Source organism: Colobus angolensis, unplaced genomic scaffold (genome assembly GCF_000951035.1).
Source record: "Colobus angolensis palliatus isolate OR3802 unplaced genomic scaffold, Cang.pa_1.0 Scaffold451, whole genome shotgun sequence".
Lineage (NCBI taxonomy): Eukaryota > Metazoa > Chordata > Mammalia > Primates > Cercopithecidae > Colobus > Colobus angolensis.
The window spans coordinates 355,862-372,745 of NW_012117944.1; the positions used below are offsets into that span (position 1 = coordinate 355,862).

General features: G+C 46.6%; 3 protein-coding genes across 13 annotated transcripts in view; 2 read left to right on the forward strand and 1 right to left on the reverse strand.

Annotated features, from left to right (window-relative positions):
• Nucleotides 1–5,249: 5,249 nt before the first annotated feature.
• On the forward strand, nt 5,250–8,983 carry TMEM55B (transmembrane protein 55B). Of its 2 annotated transcripts, none has more exons than XM_011957911.1 (7): nt 5,250–5,690; nt 6,012–6,202; nt 6,556–6,662; nt 7,110–7,215; nt 7,402–7,454; nt 7,546–7,636; nt 8,133–8,983. In XM_011957911.1, the coding sequence occupies exons 1-7, from the start codon at nt 5,528–5,530 to the stop codon at nt 8,274–8,276; spliced, it is 855 nt and encodes a 284-aa protein (XP_011813301.1). In that variant the 5' UTR covers nt 5,250–5,527; the 3' UTR covers nt 8,277–8,983. The 2 variants fall into 2 exon arrangements, with proteins under 2 accessions (XP_011813301.1, XP_011813302.1); XM_011957912.1 differs by having other exon boundaries at nt 5,250–5,669.
• An 85-nt stretch (nt 8,984–9,068) lies between these two features.
• APEX1 (APEX nuclease (multifunctional DNA repair enzyme) 1) lies at nt 9,069–11,644 on the reverse strand. 10 transcript variants are annotated; one of them, XM_011957916.1, is made up of 5 exons: nt 11,447–11,644; nt 11,075–11,200; nt 10,680–10,867; nt 9,978–10,170; nt 9,069–9,849 (listed from the first exon to the last, which is right to left on the reverse strand). In XM_011957916.1, exons 2-5 carry the CDS (start codon nt 11,130–11,132, stop codon nt 9,332–9,334), a joined length of 957 nt encoding a protein of 318 aa, XP_011813306.1. In that variant the 5' UTR covers nt 11,133–11,200; nt 11,447–11,644; the 3' UTR covers nt 9,069–9,331. The 10 variants fall into 10 exon arrangements, with proteins under 10 accessions (XP_011813306.1, XP_011813304.1, XP_011813307.1 ...); XM_011957914.1 differs by having other exon boundaries at nt 11,437–11,644; XM_011957917.1 differs by having other exon boundaries at nt 11,386–11,644.
• A 23-nt stretch (nt 11,645–11,667) lies between these two features.
• OSGEP (O-sialoglycoprotein endopeptidase) overlaps nt 11,668–16,884 on the forward strand; it is an 8,480-nt gene continuing 3,263 nt past the window's right edge. Inside the window, exons 1-3 of the mRNA XM_011957925.1 lie at nt 11,668–12,205; nt 14,530–14,649; nt 14,828–15,003. Of these exons, the coding sequence (XP_011813315.1) occupies nt 12,091–12,205; nt 14,530–14,649; nt 14,828–15,003 (411 nt within the window). The 5' untranslated portion in view covers nt 11,668–12,090. The remainder of the gene's footprint in view (nt 12,206–14,529; nt 14,650–14,827; nt 15,004–16,884) is intronic.

A 16,884-nucleotide genomic window follows, 5' to 3' on the forward strand; every position in this document is an offset into this window, starting at 1 on the left:
ACTCCTTGCCCAGGAACATACTTAGTAACACACTTATCCTCCACCCTCAAGATCAAGGAAACTAAAGAAAGATGGGAGGAATAGGTTCTAAGTCACTCAGTATGGCTTTGTGAAGTGGAGAGACATCTCTAGATAGTGACTCCCAATGTCAACAATTATAGAAGCAAGCTCTATAGGCCTCTCAGGATCCTTTAGATAGGGAACCTATTTTATTCCTGCTCTCTCAACTGAGATCTCTCATTGTCTCTAGATCACAAGCTAAATATGCTCTTTTAAAAATATCTACCCCTGGCCAGGCACAGTGCCTCAGACCTGTAATCTCAGCACGTTGGGAGGCCAAGACAGGAGGATTACTTGAGCCCAGAAATTTGAGACCAGCCTGAGCACATGGTGAAGCCCCATCTCTACAAAAAATACAAAAATTAGCCAGGTGTGGTGGCATCTGTGGTCCCAGCTACTAGGGAGGCTGAGGCAAGAGAATCACCTGAGCCCAGGAAGTTGAGGCTGCAGTGAGCTGTGATGGCGCCACTGCACTCCAGTCTGACAGAGTGAGAGTCTATCTCAAAAAATAAAATAAAATATCTACTCTCCTTACCACCATAATCTTTGATCTTCCATTTTCTCCAATTACTGAAATTAAACATAAATAAAGTTCTTTATTTTTATTTTTTATTATTGTTTTTTTAGATAGGGTCTCGCTCTGCCACCCAGGCTGGAATATAGTGGCTCAACCTCAGCTCACTGCAGCCTCAATCTCCTAGGCTCAATCAATCCTCTTTCCTCAGCCTCCCAAGTAGCTAGGACTAAAGGCACGCACCACCACATTTGCCTATTTTTTATTTTTATTTTTTTAGAGATGAGGCCTCTTCATGTTGCCCAGGCTGGTCTCAAATTCCTGGGCTCAGGTGATCCTCCCACCACAGCCTCCCAAAGTACTGGGATTCTGGGTATGAACCACCACATCCGGCCCTTTTATTTCTGTTATAGAGATCACTTTTAGTTCTCTTTTCTAAGAGTGAGACTTCCATCTGTGCCTCACTCAGTGGCAGGAAGAACAGAGTAGAGATAAAGGACTGGCCTACCACCCTCTATTCCAAAGACCTTAGATTCTAGAAAGGGAAGCCAAGAATTCCCTAAAGGAAAGAGTAAAGAACTGAGGCCTAGGAAGAGCAAGGAGCACAAGGGAGCAAAGTCCCAATGTAATTAACATAAATTAATCATTTAAAACCAGGCCATATTCTACCCCAATCCCACCCAACCCCCCGGCAAACTACCCCAGTCTTAGTTGACTCACTCTGCACATTACCAGAAACTTTCTGTGCTTTTGAAATGCGTTAAGGAATTGTGTTGTTTTCACACAGGTGGTAAACTACCACTTCAGGAAAGAGGAAAAAATAAATAGGGCATGTGGAATATGTGGAAAAAAAAAAAAGAAATCAAATTGGGACACTTTGCGTCATAGAAGCCAAGCGGATGTTTTCCACCCCATCCTCTGGCCATATACACACTGTAGTAGTTATCACTTTGTTGGAAATCTAAAGAAAAAAATGCTTTGAAATCTTCACAGTTTCTTTATATTCTATTATATAACAGACTGAAGTGCGTTCCCCTAAATTCTTATGTTGATGCTCTAACCCCCATTGTGACTATATTTGGAGATAAGATCCTTTAAGAGGTAATTAAGGTTAAATAAGGTCATAATGGTGGGGCCACAATCCAACAAGACTGTTGTTCTCATAAGAAGAAGAGAGGCCAGGCAGGGTAGTGCTTGCCTGTAATCCCAGCATTTGGACACCAGGGCAAGAGGATCACTTGAGCCCAGGAGTTAGAGACCAATGACCGGCCTGGGCAACATAATGAGACCCTGTCTCTACAACAAATAAAAATATCAGCCAGGCATGGTGGCATGCACCTGTCATCCCAGCTACTTGGGAGGCTGAGGTGGCAGGATTGCTTGCACTCAGGAGTTCAAGGACATCATAGACTATGGCTGCACCACTGCACTCCTGCCTGGGAGACAGAGTGAGACCCTAAAAGTATGGAAAAAGAAGAGAAAGGAAGAGAAAGCAAAAATGTGTGCAGAGAAAAGTCCATTTGTGCCACAGTGAGAAGGTGGCCATCTGTAAGCCAAGGAGAGAAGCCTCCAGAGAAAGTAAACCTGCCAATATCTTGATCTTGGGCTTCCAGACTCCAGAGCTGTGAGAAAGTAAATGTTTGTCGTTTATGCTATCTGTAGTGTTTTGCTATGTCAGTCCTAACAAATCAGTACACCTCAATAGCCTAATTGTTCTCAATCTAAGTGGGAAGATCCCATAAGTAAAAATCAGGCAGTACCTGAGATGCCCAATAGTTACCTGAGATAATATTAAAATGATTTAGCTGTATAATACAGGTACCAACCAATCAGAACCAATGCCACCATAAACAACCAATTCCAGCCACCCTGTAGTGTCCCAGCTGAATATCCGCCCTGCTTGCAACTGCAGCTAACAATATTGTTCAGTACCCAGCAAATTTATCCCAAGATGGGCTAAAGTTACTTTGTTAATTAATTTGAGAGCCATTTATCAAGCAGCTTCTATGTTCCAGGCATTTAGCATAAAAGGGCGCCCAACCCAAGCACCTTCTCTCTGCCACCTCTGTGCTTCTGCCCCTTTCAGTCTACCTATCAAATTATTTGAATGTAAAACATTAGATCATAGGTCAGAAGACCGGGATTTAGAGCTCCATTTCAGTCTGTCACTTAGCTTAAATGCCTCCAGTTTACACAGTTTCAGTTTCCACATCTGTAAAATAAAGATATAGTCTTGGCTTCCCTGTCTATATCACAGTGGATTCTGAAATAAAATGAATACAACTATGAAAGTGCTTTATTGGCCGAGTGCAGTGGCTCACGCCTGTAATCACAGCACTTTGGAAGGCTGAGGCGGGCAAATCAAGAGGTCAAGAGATTGAGACCATCCTGGCCAACATAATGAAACCCCATTTCTACTAAAAATACAAAAATTAGCTGGGTGTGGTGGCATGCGCCTGTAATCCCAGCTACTTGGGAGGCTGAGGCAGGAGAATCGCTTGATCCCGGGAGGTGGAGGTTGCAGTGAGCTGAGATCATGCCACTGCACTCCAGCCTGGTGACAGAATGAGACTCTGTTTCAAAAAAAAAAAAAAAAGAAAGAAAGAAAAGAAAAGAAAATGCTTTATTAACTGTGAGCAAGTTACAAATATTATTATTTTTTGCATTTTTCTGCCTATTGACCTACTCAAGACAGAGCTCAGGTCCTAGTTATCCATGCACAATATTCATTTTTCTTTATGTTTTAGAAGTCTTCTCTGGCTGCTCTAGTTAGACGTGATCTCTTCTTTTCTTGAACTTGTATTACATTGTTTAATTCTTTTATTATGAAGCATGTGCTGTATCATGAATCTCTAGTATTGATATTTTTCCGTATCAATGATTTTTTTTTTTTTTTTGAGACAGGATCTTGCTCTGTTGCCCAGGTTGAGATAATGGCTCATTGTAAACTTGAACTCCTGGGCTCAAGCAATCCTCCAACTTAGCCTCCCAAAACACTGGGATTACAGGCATGAGCCACCACTCCTGGCCTGATACTTTATACTGTCAATGTTTACAGTATTCTGTCTCCCTGCCCAGAGTGTCTTTCACACGCCTTTTTAAGGAGTGTCTTTCACAAAGTGTAGATATTTAAAAACTATTTGTAGGACGGTTTTTGGAATATATGTGTAACTACCACACAAATAATGAAACCTACTCCAACCTCAGACAATGCTTGAGTGTCCGTGTGCCACAAACAGCAGAAAGAGCAGCAGACTGGCCTCCCTCTATGGAGCTACAACGTCTTCCCTATTTTGTATCTGGAGCTTCCTTAGTTCTTTAAGTGTCTATTAGGGGCTCTTATCTAACTGGTCGAAGGTTACTAGCTTCTAAGTAGAAGTTAGCCTGAGAAAACCCTGTCTAAAAAAATCAGTAACTAGGTGAAGTCTCCAGCCCCTGTGGCAGCCAAGTGCTGGGACATCAGCAGTTCCTTTGTTATTAAATATTTGGGGCTGGCTGTACTTTCTTTCATGCACGTTCCTTCTCAGTGGAGAATCTGCTAGCCAAGCTGATAATGGACCTCCTCGGGGTTTATTGTTTTTATGGATTCCTTGTTGCTTACCATATTTAAAGCAGTCCCAATTTGGGCTATGACTCGGGAAAAAAATCCAAGTGCGGTTCAGGCACTTGGAGACCTGAGTAGACCACAGGAGACTTCAGATAAGGGAGGGAGGCATTGCCCCTTTGCTGGAAGCAAAGTTGAGACAGGTCTAAAGACTGTCCCATCTGTCAAATAAGGTGACAAAAATAACCTTGGATTTGATTAATCCAATCAACAAACTGCTAATAACAAATGTTAAAGGTTGGTGGTCATAAAATTGAGTAAAGGTACGGTGGCTTGCGCCTGTAGTCCCAGCTACTGGGAAGGCTTAGGCGGGAGATCAAACCCAGGAGTTTGACTCCAGCACAGGCAAGACCCCATCTTTATTTAATTTTTTTTTTTTTTTTTTTTTTAGCAAAACGACGAAATCTTCTAGTATTGGAGACACTCGTGAAAAGATAATTTAACAATTTGATCAGCAGTGGGGAAAGAGGGGCTCTGTAAGGGCAGCTTCCAGGAGAACCGAGTCTTGTGTCCTATCCCCAAAGTGACTCCAGCGACAAAGACTGGAGAGATAATCTTAACTTTTTAATCCATTTCCTCCTGGTACATCATTACCCTGACTTTTTAAAGGTACTTCTTCGAGTAGAATGGCTAACTTTGTGTACCGTTCCCCACCATCCAACTTCTCCCCACTCTGAAGATCCCAAGCTTCCGCACTCCTTTATTGCACCCGCCCAGCCGTCTTTAAAATGCATGAGCCACGCCCCCCATGTTCTGGCGCTAAGTTCGGGCCAATGCAGTTGCGCCGCTAGTATTACAGGACTAGGGAAGGAAAGTCACCAGCCAATAGAAAACCAGTTATAACGCAAAGCCGGACAGAAGCGTTTCAGTGTTGTCTTTGAACCAATGAGGGGCAGAGCAACAGAGCCCGTGCAGCTTCCAGAAGACCAGTTGAGCAGAAGCAGCCTAGCCCCACCTCCTGGTCTGGAGGTAGCGCGATGGGCGTCGCTCCCAATAGCTTGCAGAACCTCTAGTCACGTGCAGGTTTTGCAAGCCCAGCAGCATCTGGCAGGTCATGTGACAGTTGACGTTTGTGCGACGCTCCCCAATGGAAAAGGAGAGCTGCCTTCACAGGACTAGGAATTGGTTTATCTACGCGAATAACAGCATGACCGGGGCGGGGAGAGCCTATCAAGTGCTGCTAGACGGAACGGGGCGGGGCAGGCCACTGGTTGCGGAGTGAGCTGGGCGCGCGGCGCGCAGGCGCCCTGGGGACCCGGTAGCGGCGGTGGCGGTGGCGGTGGCTGCGGCGACGGCAGAGGCGAAGGGAGCCGGATCGCCGACCTGAGCAGGAGGCGGCGGTGGCGGCCATGGCGGCAGATGGAGAGCGTTCCCCGCTGCTGTCCGAGCCCATCGACGGTGGCGCGGGCGGCAACGGTTTAGTGGGGCCAGGCGGGAGTGGGGCTGGGCCCGGGGGAGGCCTGACCCCCTCCGCACCACCGTACGGAGCCGGTAAACATGCCCCGCCCCAGGGTAAGCCGGGGCGGGTCCGAGGTGCTCCCCGGAGTACTTTGAAAGCCGGGGAGGGGGCGGGACCGAGGGCGGAGGCGGGTCCCAGTCGCCAGGTGCGGGACTGCTGCACCTGTGACTGGGCGAGGCTTCCTTCCCTCCGCAATCGCGACCACAACGTGGGACGGAAGGGGGTTCTGAGCAACCTGATGGAAGCGCCAATTATGAGAAGCCCTCCGAGCTTGGTCAGAGGGTTGAAAATCAGAAAGATTTCCCTACCACCATGGAGCATCAGTGGAGGATGTCTGTAAGTGACCCCAGCCCTTCTATTTTCTTCCTCTCCAGCATTTCCCCCGTTCCCCGAGGGACATCCAGCCGTGTTGCCTGGGGAGGACCCACCCCCCTATTCACCCTTAACTAGCCCGGACAGTGGGAGTGCCCCTATGATCACCTGCCGAGTCTGCCAATCTCTCATCAACGTGGAAGGCAAGATGCATCAGCACGTAGTCAAGTGTGGTGTCTGCAATGAAGCCACCGTGAGTTATACATATCTATGAAATGGGCCCTGTTTCCTGGATCCTCTTTCTGATGGCTTGGTTCTAGACCCTGACCTACCGGCTGTTAGCCAAGTGTTCTTGATGATACCCAGGTTTCAGTTCCAGGTGTCTCACACAGCCATTTCCCCAAAAGCCACTCACCAAAGCTAACGTTTACTTTCTCTCACTTCACACTTAGCCTAGTTCCTATTTGTAAATCTCATGTTATAGTCTGTTTTATTTCTCCTTCCTGGCTAGCACCTTATTTTTCTGATCTCATAAAGTGTTTTTGGAGGGAAGTGGAGGGGATTGGGATTAGAAGTTTGCTTGCTGATGACCCTGTTATTCTCTAGCCAATCAAGAATGCACCCCCAGGGAAAAAATATGTTCGATGCCCCTGTAACTGTCTCCTTATCTGCAAAGTGACATCCCAACGGATTGCATGCCCTCGGCCCTACTGGTAAGAGGCATAATATGGGGAAGGGCATAAGTGGGTAACTGGAAAGTCAAAAAAGGATGAACATATATAGAGAATGTAAAGGTGAGAGAGCCTAGTGTTTATTTAGAAGGAGAAAAGGCTTTGAAGCATATGCCTCAGTAATATTACAGCTGTCTTTCTCATTTCTCAATAAAAATATTGGGATGAAATGATGTCGTTGAGGAGAATAGAGAGCCTTGGGGACTGTGTGTGTTATCCTGAGGTCGGAGGGGAATTGGGGACCTGAAGTTTAAGCAGTGCTCTTTGTTTCTCAAGGATTCTTGAGGGTATACATTTGGGGGACAGAGTATCGTAAGTGTACAAAGTCGAGTGACTTGATAGGCAGGGAGTGGAGGATGTGAAACAGGGACTGTGTGAAGATTTTTAGGATTAAAAACTTTTCAAACACAGTCTTTTTCTTTTGTATAGCAAAAGAATCATCAACCTGGGGCCCGTGCATCCCGGACCTCTGAGTCCAGAACCACAACCCATGGGTGTCAGGGTTATCTGTGGACATTGCAAAAATACCTTTCTGGTGAGGAAGGGGTATTGGGAAGGGGAGGGGAAAGGAGACTAGGAGTCATTTCGAGTATATTTCTTGGAGTAATGGTAATGACCTCTGAAAGTCTGTCCTATGGGAACATGTTCTGCATCCCCACCCCAAGGTTCTCATTGAGGGGGACCCTGCTTGTGCTATTATTTTCATTTTCTTTCTCCATAGTGGACAGAGTTCACAGACCGCACCTTGGCACGTTGTCCTCACTGCAGGAAAGTGTAAGTGATTAGGGATTGAGCTGGTGATTGATGTATGGAGTAAAAACTCTATGGCTGTAGAAAGCATCCATTTCTATTTGCCTCCCCACAGGTCATCTATTGGGCGCAGATACCCACGTAAGAGATGTATCTGCTGCTTCTTGCTTGGCTTGCTTTTGGCAGTCACTGCCACTGGCCTTGCTGTGAGTACCCTTGCCCCAACCTCTTTCATTCTGCGGCCTCATCTCCATAGGCTAAGATTTGGGAAATTGCTACCCTAAAAAAAAGTGGAAGAAACTTGAGGGAGTAGTTTGTTTTAAGATGTGGATGAGCTAAAGTGTAAGGTGGCTGATCAAACAGACTTTATTACTACTAAGAGTGCAAAACAGCCATCCTTTCTCTGTAGGATGAGGATAGGACAGTGAAGTGCTTAATTTAAGAGTTGCTATTTGCAAACCTGGCTCAGTTGTCAGATATTAAGAAAAACTGAGATACAGTGTGGGATGGGATGAGTATGTTAATGCCTAAGGGAAGGGAGCTGAACAGCTCTGCCTTTAAGAAGGTCCTTGAGAGTGGCTACATGTGGATAAGGAACAAGGACTGAAGCATGAGTTATTACTGTTCTTAGGACTAATAGGAGGTAGTGGAGACCAACATTAACCCCATCTTTCTTTTCTTCTCCCTCCTTACCTTCATCAGTTTGGCACATGGAAGCATGCACGGCGATATGGAGGCATCTATGCAGCCTGGGCATTTGTCATCCTGTTGGCTGTGCTGTGTTTGGGCCGGGCCCTTTATTGGGCCTGTATGAAGGTCAGCCACCCTGTCCAGAACTTCTCCTGAGCCTGATGACCCACAGACTGTGCCTGGCCCCTCCCTGGTGGGGACAGTGACACTACGAAGGGAGCTGGGGTAGTTAAAGGCTCCCGGGGCTTCTATAAGGAAGCCAAGCAGCTGCCTTCCTTTTCCCTGGGGAGAGGTAGGAAGGAACCAGGCCCTCACTTAGGTTTGGAGGGGCAGATAAGAGCACTGCTGACCATCTGCTTTCCTCCAAGGGTTGCTGTGTCTAGGGTGAAGTAGGCAAAACGTTGCCCTTAAAACTGGGTCCTAAAGACGGTTCCAGCCTTGTCCTTCCTGTGTGCTCCCTGAGAGCCATTCCTGTCCCTTACACATTCCAGGGCAGGGTGGGGGTGGGTAGCCCTGGGGGTTCCCCTCCCTCTTGTGCACCATTAGGACTTTGCTGCTGCTATTGCACTTCACCAGAGGTTGGCTCTGGCCTCAGTACCCTCAGTCTCCTCTCCCCACATTGTTTCCTGTGGGGGTGGGGTCAGCCGCTGCTCTGTACAGAACCACAGGAACTGATGTGTATATAACTATTTAATGTGGGATATGTTCCCCTATTCCTGTATTTCCCTTAATTCCTCCTTCCGACCTTTTTTACCCCCCCCCCCCAGTTGCAGTATTTAACTGGGCTGGGTAGAGTTGCTCAGTCTTTGGGGGAGGTTAGGGACTTATCCTGTGCTTGTAAATAAATAAGGTCATGACTCTACCCTTTTTCAGTTGTTAACTTGTTACGCACGAAAATAGGAAGGGAATGTGTAGCCCCAGGAAGGGGTAAGACACAAAGACAGCAAGGCTGAAACTATGGCTGTTTATTTTCGTGTGGATAATTCAAACAATGTCATTAGTAGTCTTTGTTCAATTTTTCTTAAAAAAGGAAAAACCCTCAAATAAAAACTCTTGGGCTTAAAAGAACTCTAAGTCTGTCACAGGAGCCTGGTTGGAGGATTCTTATTTTTATAGATGAGAAATACAATGATTTTGCTGAAGAGCGTTTAAAGAAGGAATAGTAGTTGAGGGGGCTTATTTCCCAGGCTCAAAGTGATTTAGGGGTGGTGTCACAGTGCTAGGTATAGGGTGATAGGACAGTGATCACTGCCGAGGGCCTTGGAACGGATCTTGCTATCGCACAATGCAGGTAACAGAGAGTGGGACAACAAAAAGTAATCAAGGCGCCAACCAACATTCTTGGATCGAGCATTCATCATGTAAGTCCAAAAGGTGTAGGCATAGGGTGTGTTGGGGTAGAGGTGCCTAAAGCTGTCAGCCAGTGGCACAGCCTGCAGTAATTCCCCAAAGCCTTGGCGCTCTTGTGGCGTGAAGCCAGCATTCTTTTTGTTTCCCTTGGGGTTGCGAAGGTCAATTTCTTCATGTGCCACATTGAGGTCTCCACACAGCACAAGGGGCTTTCGGGAAGCCAAGCCCTTCAGGAACTTGCGAAAGGCTTCATCCCAGCGCTGCCGGTACTCCAGTCGTACCAGACCCCGGCCTGCATTAGGTACATACGCTGTTACCAGCACAAACGAGTCAAATTCAGCCACAATCACCCGGCCTTCCTGATCATGCTCCTCCTCGCCTACAGAAATGAAACAATTAGCATAAACAACTGTAAGAAAAGGGAAAGCAATCAAGAGGTGGGGCAGAGATGGAGAATTAGCAATTGGTCTTGAAGAGTTCAGGCATTAGGCGTCAATAGGGTCTCACCTATGCCGTAAGAAACTTTGAGTGGGCAATGGCGGGAAAGTAGGCCCACGCCACTGTATCCTTCCTTGTCCGAAGGAGCGGACCAGTATTGATGAGAGAGTCCAGGCAGCTCTTGAAGTTCAGCTGGTAGTTTGTTCTCTGAACATTTGGTCTCTTGAAGGCACAGTATATCTGGGGCTTCTTCCTTTACCCACTATAAGTGAAAAGAAAGGTGGAAAATGTATTATCAATTCAGCAGAACATTTAGTGAATATATGCTAAGTCATAAATATGCACAGGTTAAACAGTCAAGCAGTTCGAGGTTAAACAATATTTAAACCATTCGAAGCTAGATAAATGAAAACAGAGAGGTAAGAAAGTCTTACGGGCTATACTATGAATGTGTTTTTTCTATAGGCAAGCTAAGATTTTTAAGCTATAGTTAATGAAATGGAGGACATGCTGAAGATAAAATGGAGGAAGTATAGTAAAGAGGTTTTTGCAACATTCTGGGAAGAGGAGAGAACATTAAAAAAGAAAATGGCAATGGAAGTGAAGGAACAGACATTTAGGAAATACAACTGGCAAGACTGGGGAAGCCCCACAGAAAACTGCAGGCAGGAGAAAAAACAGCCTGAAGGCTATACGGAGAAAAGGGGTGACTAAACCCTAAGATCATCATTAAATACTAAAGAATGTCTCTTCCCCTCAAATACCACTCACATCTAATCCTTTCTTCTTAATCCAGGCTCGAAGCCCATCCACGTTCCAAGAGCAGATCTTGAGTGTGGCAGGTTTGCCACTGGGTGAGGTTTTCTGATCGGGGGGGTCCTCATACAGGGCTGGGCCCTCTCCTGCTGCCTCCTTGTCATTTTTCTTTGCGGCCGTCTTACTCTTCTTGGGCTCTGGCTCTATAAAATGAGTAATATATACTGACAAAAAGTTGGTGGTTTCCAACCGCGATCCGGCGTTAACTATGGACCCAACGAAAGCCTGCGGTTACTGCGTCTTCACAAACCCCTGCAAAAATGAGTCGGCCCGTACTTACCGTTCATCAAGGGAATTACAAACACCCCCGCCGTAGCTTCTAGGAAGAGGGGCTCATTTCATTCTCTTACCTGCCTTGAGCTCATCCCCGTCTTCTGCCACCGCTCCCTTTTTCCCACGCTTCGGCATTCCCGTAACGAACGCCCTTCGGCACCTGTACCGCGTCGCCCACAAAAGCAGTATTTTTACCGCGTTGCCTACAGACGCAAAGAAATCATGAAACCAGCTAAGCCTGGGGAGAAGACTCTCAAGAGCGTCCCCGCACCAGGTCCCGCCTTTCAAACCATGTTATCTCTAAATCCTTTCCCCGCCTCCGTGCATCATAGGCCCTTCAGCCCCTCACCCACGTAACTAGATCATTTCATAGTGCCTTGTACCCTACTCGCGAGATCTGCCCTCCAGCCAATTGAGGATCTTAATTAAGGGTCCTGACTCAAGCTTGCCGTTCAGACTGCCAGCGAAGCCCCTCTTATGAGCAAAAGAGCAACCCCGTATCTGCACCGGTCCGATGGCAGCCTAGCTCCTCCTAACCCGAGCACAAAGAAGGATGCACGCTGAGCCCCCACGTGGGTAGCGGACCTGGTCACGTGATCAGAGGCACGCTACACATGGCCGAAGAATGCGCGTGATTGGTCTGTCTGACACCACGTGACGAAGTCGCTTGGCCTTGCCTCCCTCATCTAATTCTCTAGGAGACTTAGGGCCCCAACCCTCCTTCGGGCTGTTTATCGTTGTGCCCGACCCACGGCACATTGTGTGACTCTGACTTAAGATTCTAACGCTGTGCAAGAGGGAAAAAAAAGTGGAGAAGGCTGGGCTGGACCACGGGAAAGAGATAGGAAAACGGATAGGATTGTAAGGCACAGAGTCGGCTCGGCGTCCCTGGCAGTTAGGAAGACAGGTCCCTGGAGGGGCCTTGGCGGGTCTCCGCTCGCGGGAGTTCTGCGGTGTCTTTCCCACTGTTATCTGCGGGCTAGCCCGCTTCCTCTGCGCTCCGGAAAGCTGCGGCCCAGCGCAGACTAGTGAGGACCTCCACAGCTCCTGACGTTGCTAGGAGTCCTGTCGGCGTTTTCTCCCAGGCTCCGCCATGCCGGCGGTGCTGGGTTTTGAAGGCAGCGCCAATAAGATTGGCGTGGGTGTGGTGCGGGATGGCAAGGTGCTGGCGAACCCGCGGCGGACCTATGTCACGCCTCCGGGCACAGGTGGGTGAGTAGGGAAGTTAAGAGTTTCCCCGCAGAAGATCAGCCTTCCATCTTCCTAAATACTAGTGAGGTGCAGCTTTTGATCTGAGTCTCATTGAAATTATGTGACATTATTTACGTCACAAGGCTGATGACTAGAAGAGTTACAAGCACTTGGACGTGAATCTGATGAGTTCGTTTACCGTTTATTGAGCTCATTTTATGTGCTAAGCATTCAGAAATAGATGTTATGATACTGCTGTGGAGTCGGACATATAAATAGATGTTTATACTACAGCATGATAAACAGTATAATAGAGATGGACTGGAAATATTCTGTTTAAAAAACGCTTAGCAGGAGTATATATTGCAGTTGCCCTGAATATACACTCCTTTTTAAAAAAATTTTATTTTTTGAAATATTCTAGGATGAGTAGAGAGATGAGAGTGGAAAGACTCCCAGCTTACATGTCAGAGAACTGGCTGGCTATGCTGTATTCATATTAAATATTTATGTTTTGCACATTTGGTCTTTTTTTTTTATTTTAATTTTTTTTTGAGACAGTCTTGCTCTGTTGCCCAGGCTGGAATGCAATGGCACGATTTCGGCTTACTGCAATCTCTGCCTTCCAGGTTCAAGAGATTCTTCTACCCCAGCCTCCCAAGTACCTAGGACTACAGACGGGTGTGTGCTACCACACCCAGCTAATTTTTATATTTTTAGTAGAGGCGGGGCTTCACCATGTTGGCCAAGCTGGTCTCGAACTCCTGACCTCAGATGATCTGCCCACCCCAGCCTCCCAAAGTGTGAAAATTACAGGCCTGAGCCACCGCCCGGGCCTGGTCTTTGATTTTAAAATGGGAATAATACCTGTATCATTAGGTCTTGAAGATTAGATGAAAGTATCAAACACGTATGGGTGTGATGGCTCACGCCTGTAATCCCAGCACTTTGGGAGGCCGAGGCGGGGTGGATCATCTGAGGTCGGGGTTCAAGAACAGCCTGACCAATATGGAGAAACCCTGTCTCCACTAAAAAATACAAAAAATTAACCGGGCGTGGTGGCGCATGCCTGTTAACCCAGCTACTTGGGAGGCTGAGGTTGCGGTGAGCCGAGATCATGCCATTGCACTCCAGCCTGGGCAACAAGAGTGAAACTCCGTCTCAAAAAAAAAAGAAAAGATACAAAACACATTATAACTTTTAATTGATACTTTAAATAAGCTATTATATCTTGTCTACTCTCCCCTCAAACACTTGGATACATAGGAGAGGGCAACTGATTTGCATGTATCTGAAAAGCCTCCCTGAACAGGTGATGTGACAGATTCACTCCTCTAGGTACTTGGGCACTGGGAATACAAAGATAAACGAAATACTCATTGCTTTAAGATACTCATGATTAAGCTGAGCAAACCACAGAAAATTATAATGCTGTAATTGTTAAATAAATGACATCATCATGCATAGAGTTCTGTAGGGTCACAGAGAAAGAAGGTCACCAGGCTGGGCGTGATGGCTCAGGCCTGTAACACCAGCACTTTGGGAGGCTGAGGCAGATGGATCACGAGGTCAGGAGTTTGAGACTAGGCTGGCCAATATGGTGAAACCCCGTCTCTACTAAAAATACAAAAATTAGCTGGGCGTGGTGGCGTCGCCTGTAGTCCCAGCTGTTTGGGAGGCTAAGGCAGAAGAATCGCTTGAACTCAGGAGGCGGAGGTTGCAGTGAGCCGAGATCGTGCCACTGCAGTCCAGCCTGGGCATCAGAACAAGACTCCGTCTCAAAAGAAAAAAAAAAGGCCGGGCGCGGTGGCTCAGGCCTGTAATCCCAGCACTTTGGGAGGCTGAGGCGGGTGGATCATGAGGTCAGGAGATCGAGACCACGGTGAAACCCCGTCTCTTCTGAAAGTACAAAAAATTAGCTGGGTGCAGTGGCGGGCACCTGTAGTCCCAGCTACTCGGGAGGCTGAGGCAGGAGAATGGCATGAACCCGGGAGGTGGAGCTTGCAGTGAGCCGAGATCGTGCCAGGGCACTCCAGCCTGGGTGACAGAGCTAGACTCCGTCTCAAAAAAAGGAAAAAAAAGATCACCAAAGGGTATGAGGTAGATACCACTTGCATTGAGACCTGAAGGCTGAGTAGGGTGAGAAGAAGAGAATTTCTGAAAGTTGAACAGCCTATATAGAAGCCGGAAAGAGTGTATCTGAATATGTGGAAGATAGGATACTTGGGGAAAGTGAAAGGACTCTTACTACATCACTAAAACTCCTGTTGCTTTCTTTAACTTTCTACCTACTTTTGCTACCAAAAATCCCTGTGATCTCTGACCTATGTTCATTTTCTAGGATTCCTTCCAGGTGATACAGCCAGGCATCACCGAGCTGTTATCCTAGACCTGCTGCAGGAGGCACTAACAGAGTCTGGATTAACCTCCCAGGATATTGATTGCATTGCATACACCAAGGGTATGGCTGGGAGAGTGGGCAATGATGGAGGAATATACCTGCAACCTGGCTAGGTCAAAATAGCCAACACCTTACCTCTGCCACCACCACTATCCCTACCCCACCTCACATCCCTTACTTCCCCCACCTATTTTTTTTCCAATCTCTAGCATTGTAACTTCCATTTCTGTCTCCCTAGGCCCTGGCATGGGTGCCCCACTGGTTTCTGTGGCTGTTGTGGCCCGTACTGTGGCCCAACTGTGGAATAAGCCATTGGTGGGTGTGAACCACTGTATAGGTCACATTGAGATGGGCCGCCTCATCACTGGAGCCACCAGCCCAACCGTGTTGTATGTCAGCGGAGGAAATACGCAGGTATTTAGAGTGCTCTACCCATTCCATCTCAATTTCCGAGGCACTGAACCAACATCTTCTTTGTTCTATCTGAGTCATGGGAATGTCAGGAACAAAGCTGAACTCATCTGAACCTCAAATACTGTAGACCAGAAAACTCCCAACCGAGTTTGTAACATTGCAAATTTTGGCAGCATGTTCAGAACATTAGATGACTTATCATTATCAGACTTTATATCTGATCATAGAGTTTAGGAATTTCTACTTCAGGAAAGGAATGAATGGTAAGGATTGAAACCTTCAAAATAATGAATATCTGAAAGATCTTGCATTATTTTGAAGCTTATTTTTTCTGTAAATCTTAGCAACTGAAACTAACAGTTACTGGGCATGGCAAGCACTTTGGGAGGTCGAGGTGGGTGGACCATCTGAGGTCAGGAGTTTGAGACCAGCCTGGCCAACATGGCAAAACCCCATCTCTACTAAAAATAACAAAAATTAATTTGGCATGGTAGCGGGTGCCTGTAATCCCAGCAACTTGGGAGGCTGGGCAGGAGAATTGCTTGAACCCAGGAAGCAGAGGTTGCGGTGAGCTGAGATCGCACCATTGCACTCCAGCCTGGGCAACAAGAGCAAAACTCTGTCTCAAAAAATAAATAAATAAATAAGGAACTAAGGGACACTACCTGATTTATTATTTTAGGGCAACTACATGTTTTGTTTTTGTATTACTGGGGATGATTATATAGACTTTGTTGTTCTAAAAGTTTGGAAATATAAATAACTTTAAAAATACTTTATAAATTATAGAAGGTATTTTATTTTATTTTATCTTATTTATTTATTTGCGACAGAGTTTCACTCTTATTGTCCAGGTTGGAGTGCAATGGTGTGACCTTGGCTTACTGCAACCTCTGCCTCCCAGTTTCAAACTATTCTGCCTCAGCCTCCCGAGTAGCTGGGATTACAGGAACCTGCCACCATGCGTGACTGATTTTTTGTGTTTTTAGTAGAAACGGGGTTTCACCCTGTTGGTCAGGCTGGTTTTGAACTCCTGACCTCAGGTAATCCACCTGCCTCAGCCTCCCTAAATGCTGGGATTACAGGCGTGGGCCACTGTGCCCGGCCAGAAGATATTTTAAATTTATAAGTGAAGCTAAAGTTGTTTGGGATACCTTATATGACCTTTTTAAGGTTGGGATTGGATTCCTTTCCAACAGAACACTTAATTATCATTAGAAATAGTTCAGCATTGTCCCCAGCCCATGAAAGGGTTGTGTCTAGAAGATAAGGCACGTGTTTCCCATGAAAACGATGCAGAAACTTCAGCAGGTAGAGGGCAGGTAGTTGGTTGAGGCCTGAAGGATGACATACAAGGTTAGGGACTTGGATTGTGGAAAGTATAATGGAGACCACAAGCGGTGATAAAAAGGAGCAATGGCGGTTTTGTCTTCCTCTTTTAATGTTTGCTTAGGTGTAAGAAACAGGGAGGGTAATTAGGTAGAGAGGAGTGGATAGCAGAATAAGAAAGGCAGGGTTTTTCCTTCTCCTTTGTTGCTATCTTTTTGACAGCAGATTAAGATCTGTATCAGAAAGGGAAGAAATCCCTAACAGCACTGGGAAGGGAAAGGGACTTCTTAAGGTTCCTAGGAAACCCTTGGTGTTCTAAGTCTGCAGCGTATGTGTCAGTAGGTGACAGATAATCTCTGTGCTAAAAGTTGGTCACATATGAAGAATGGCCTTAATACGTAAAATAGTTGGGCGCGGTGATGGGCGCCTGTAATCCTAGCTACTTGAGAGGCTGAGGCAGGAGAATGGTACGAACCCGGGAGGCAGAGGTTGCAGTGAGCTAAGATCACACCATTGCACTCCAGCCTGGGCGACAGAGCGAGACTCCGTCTA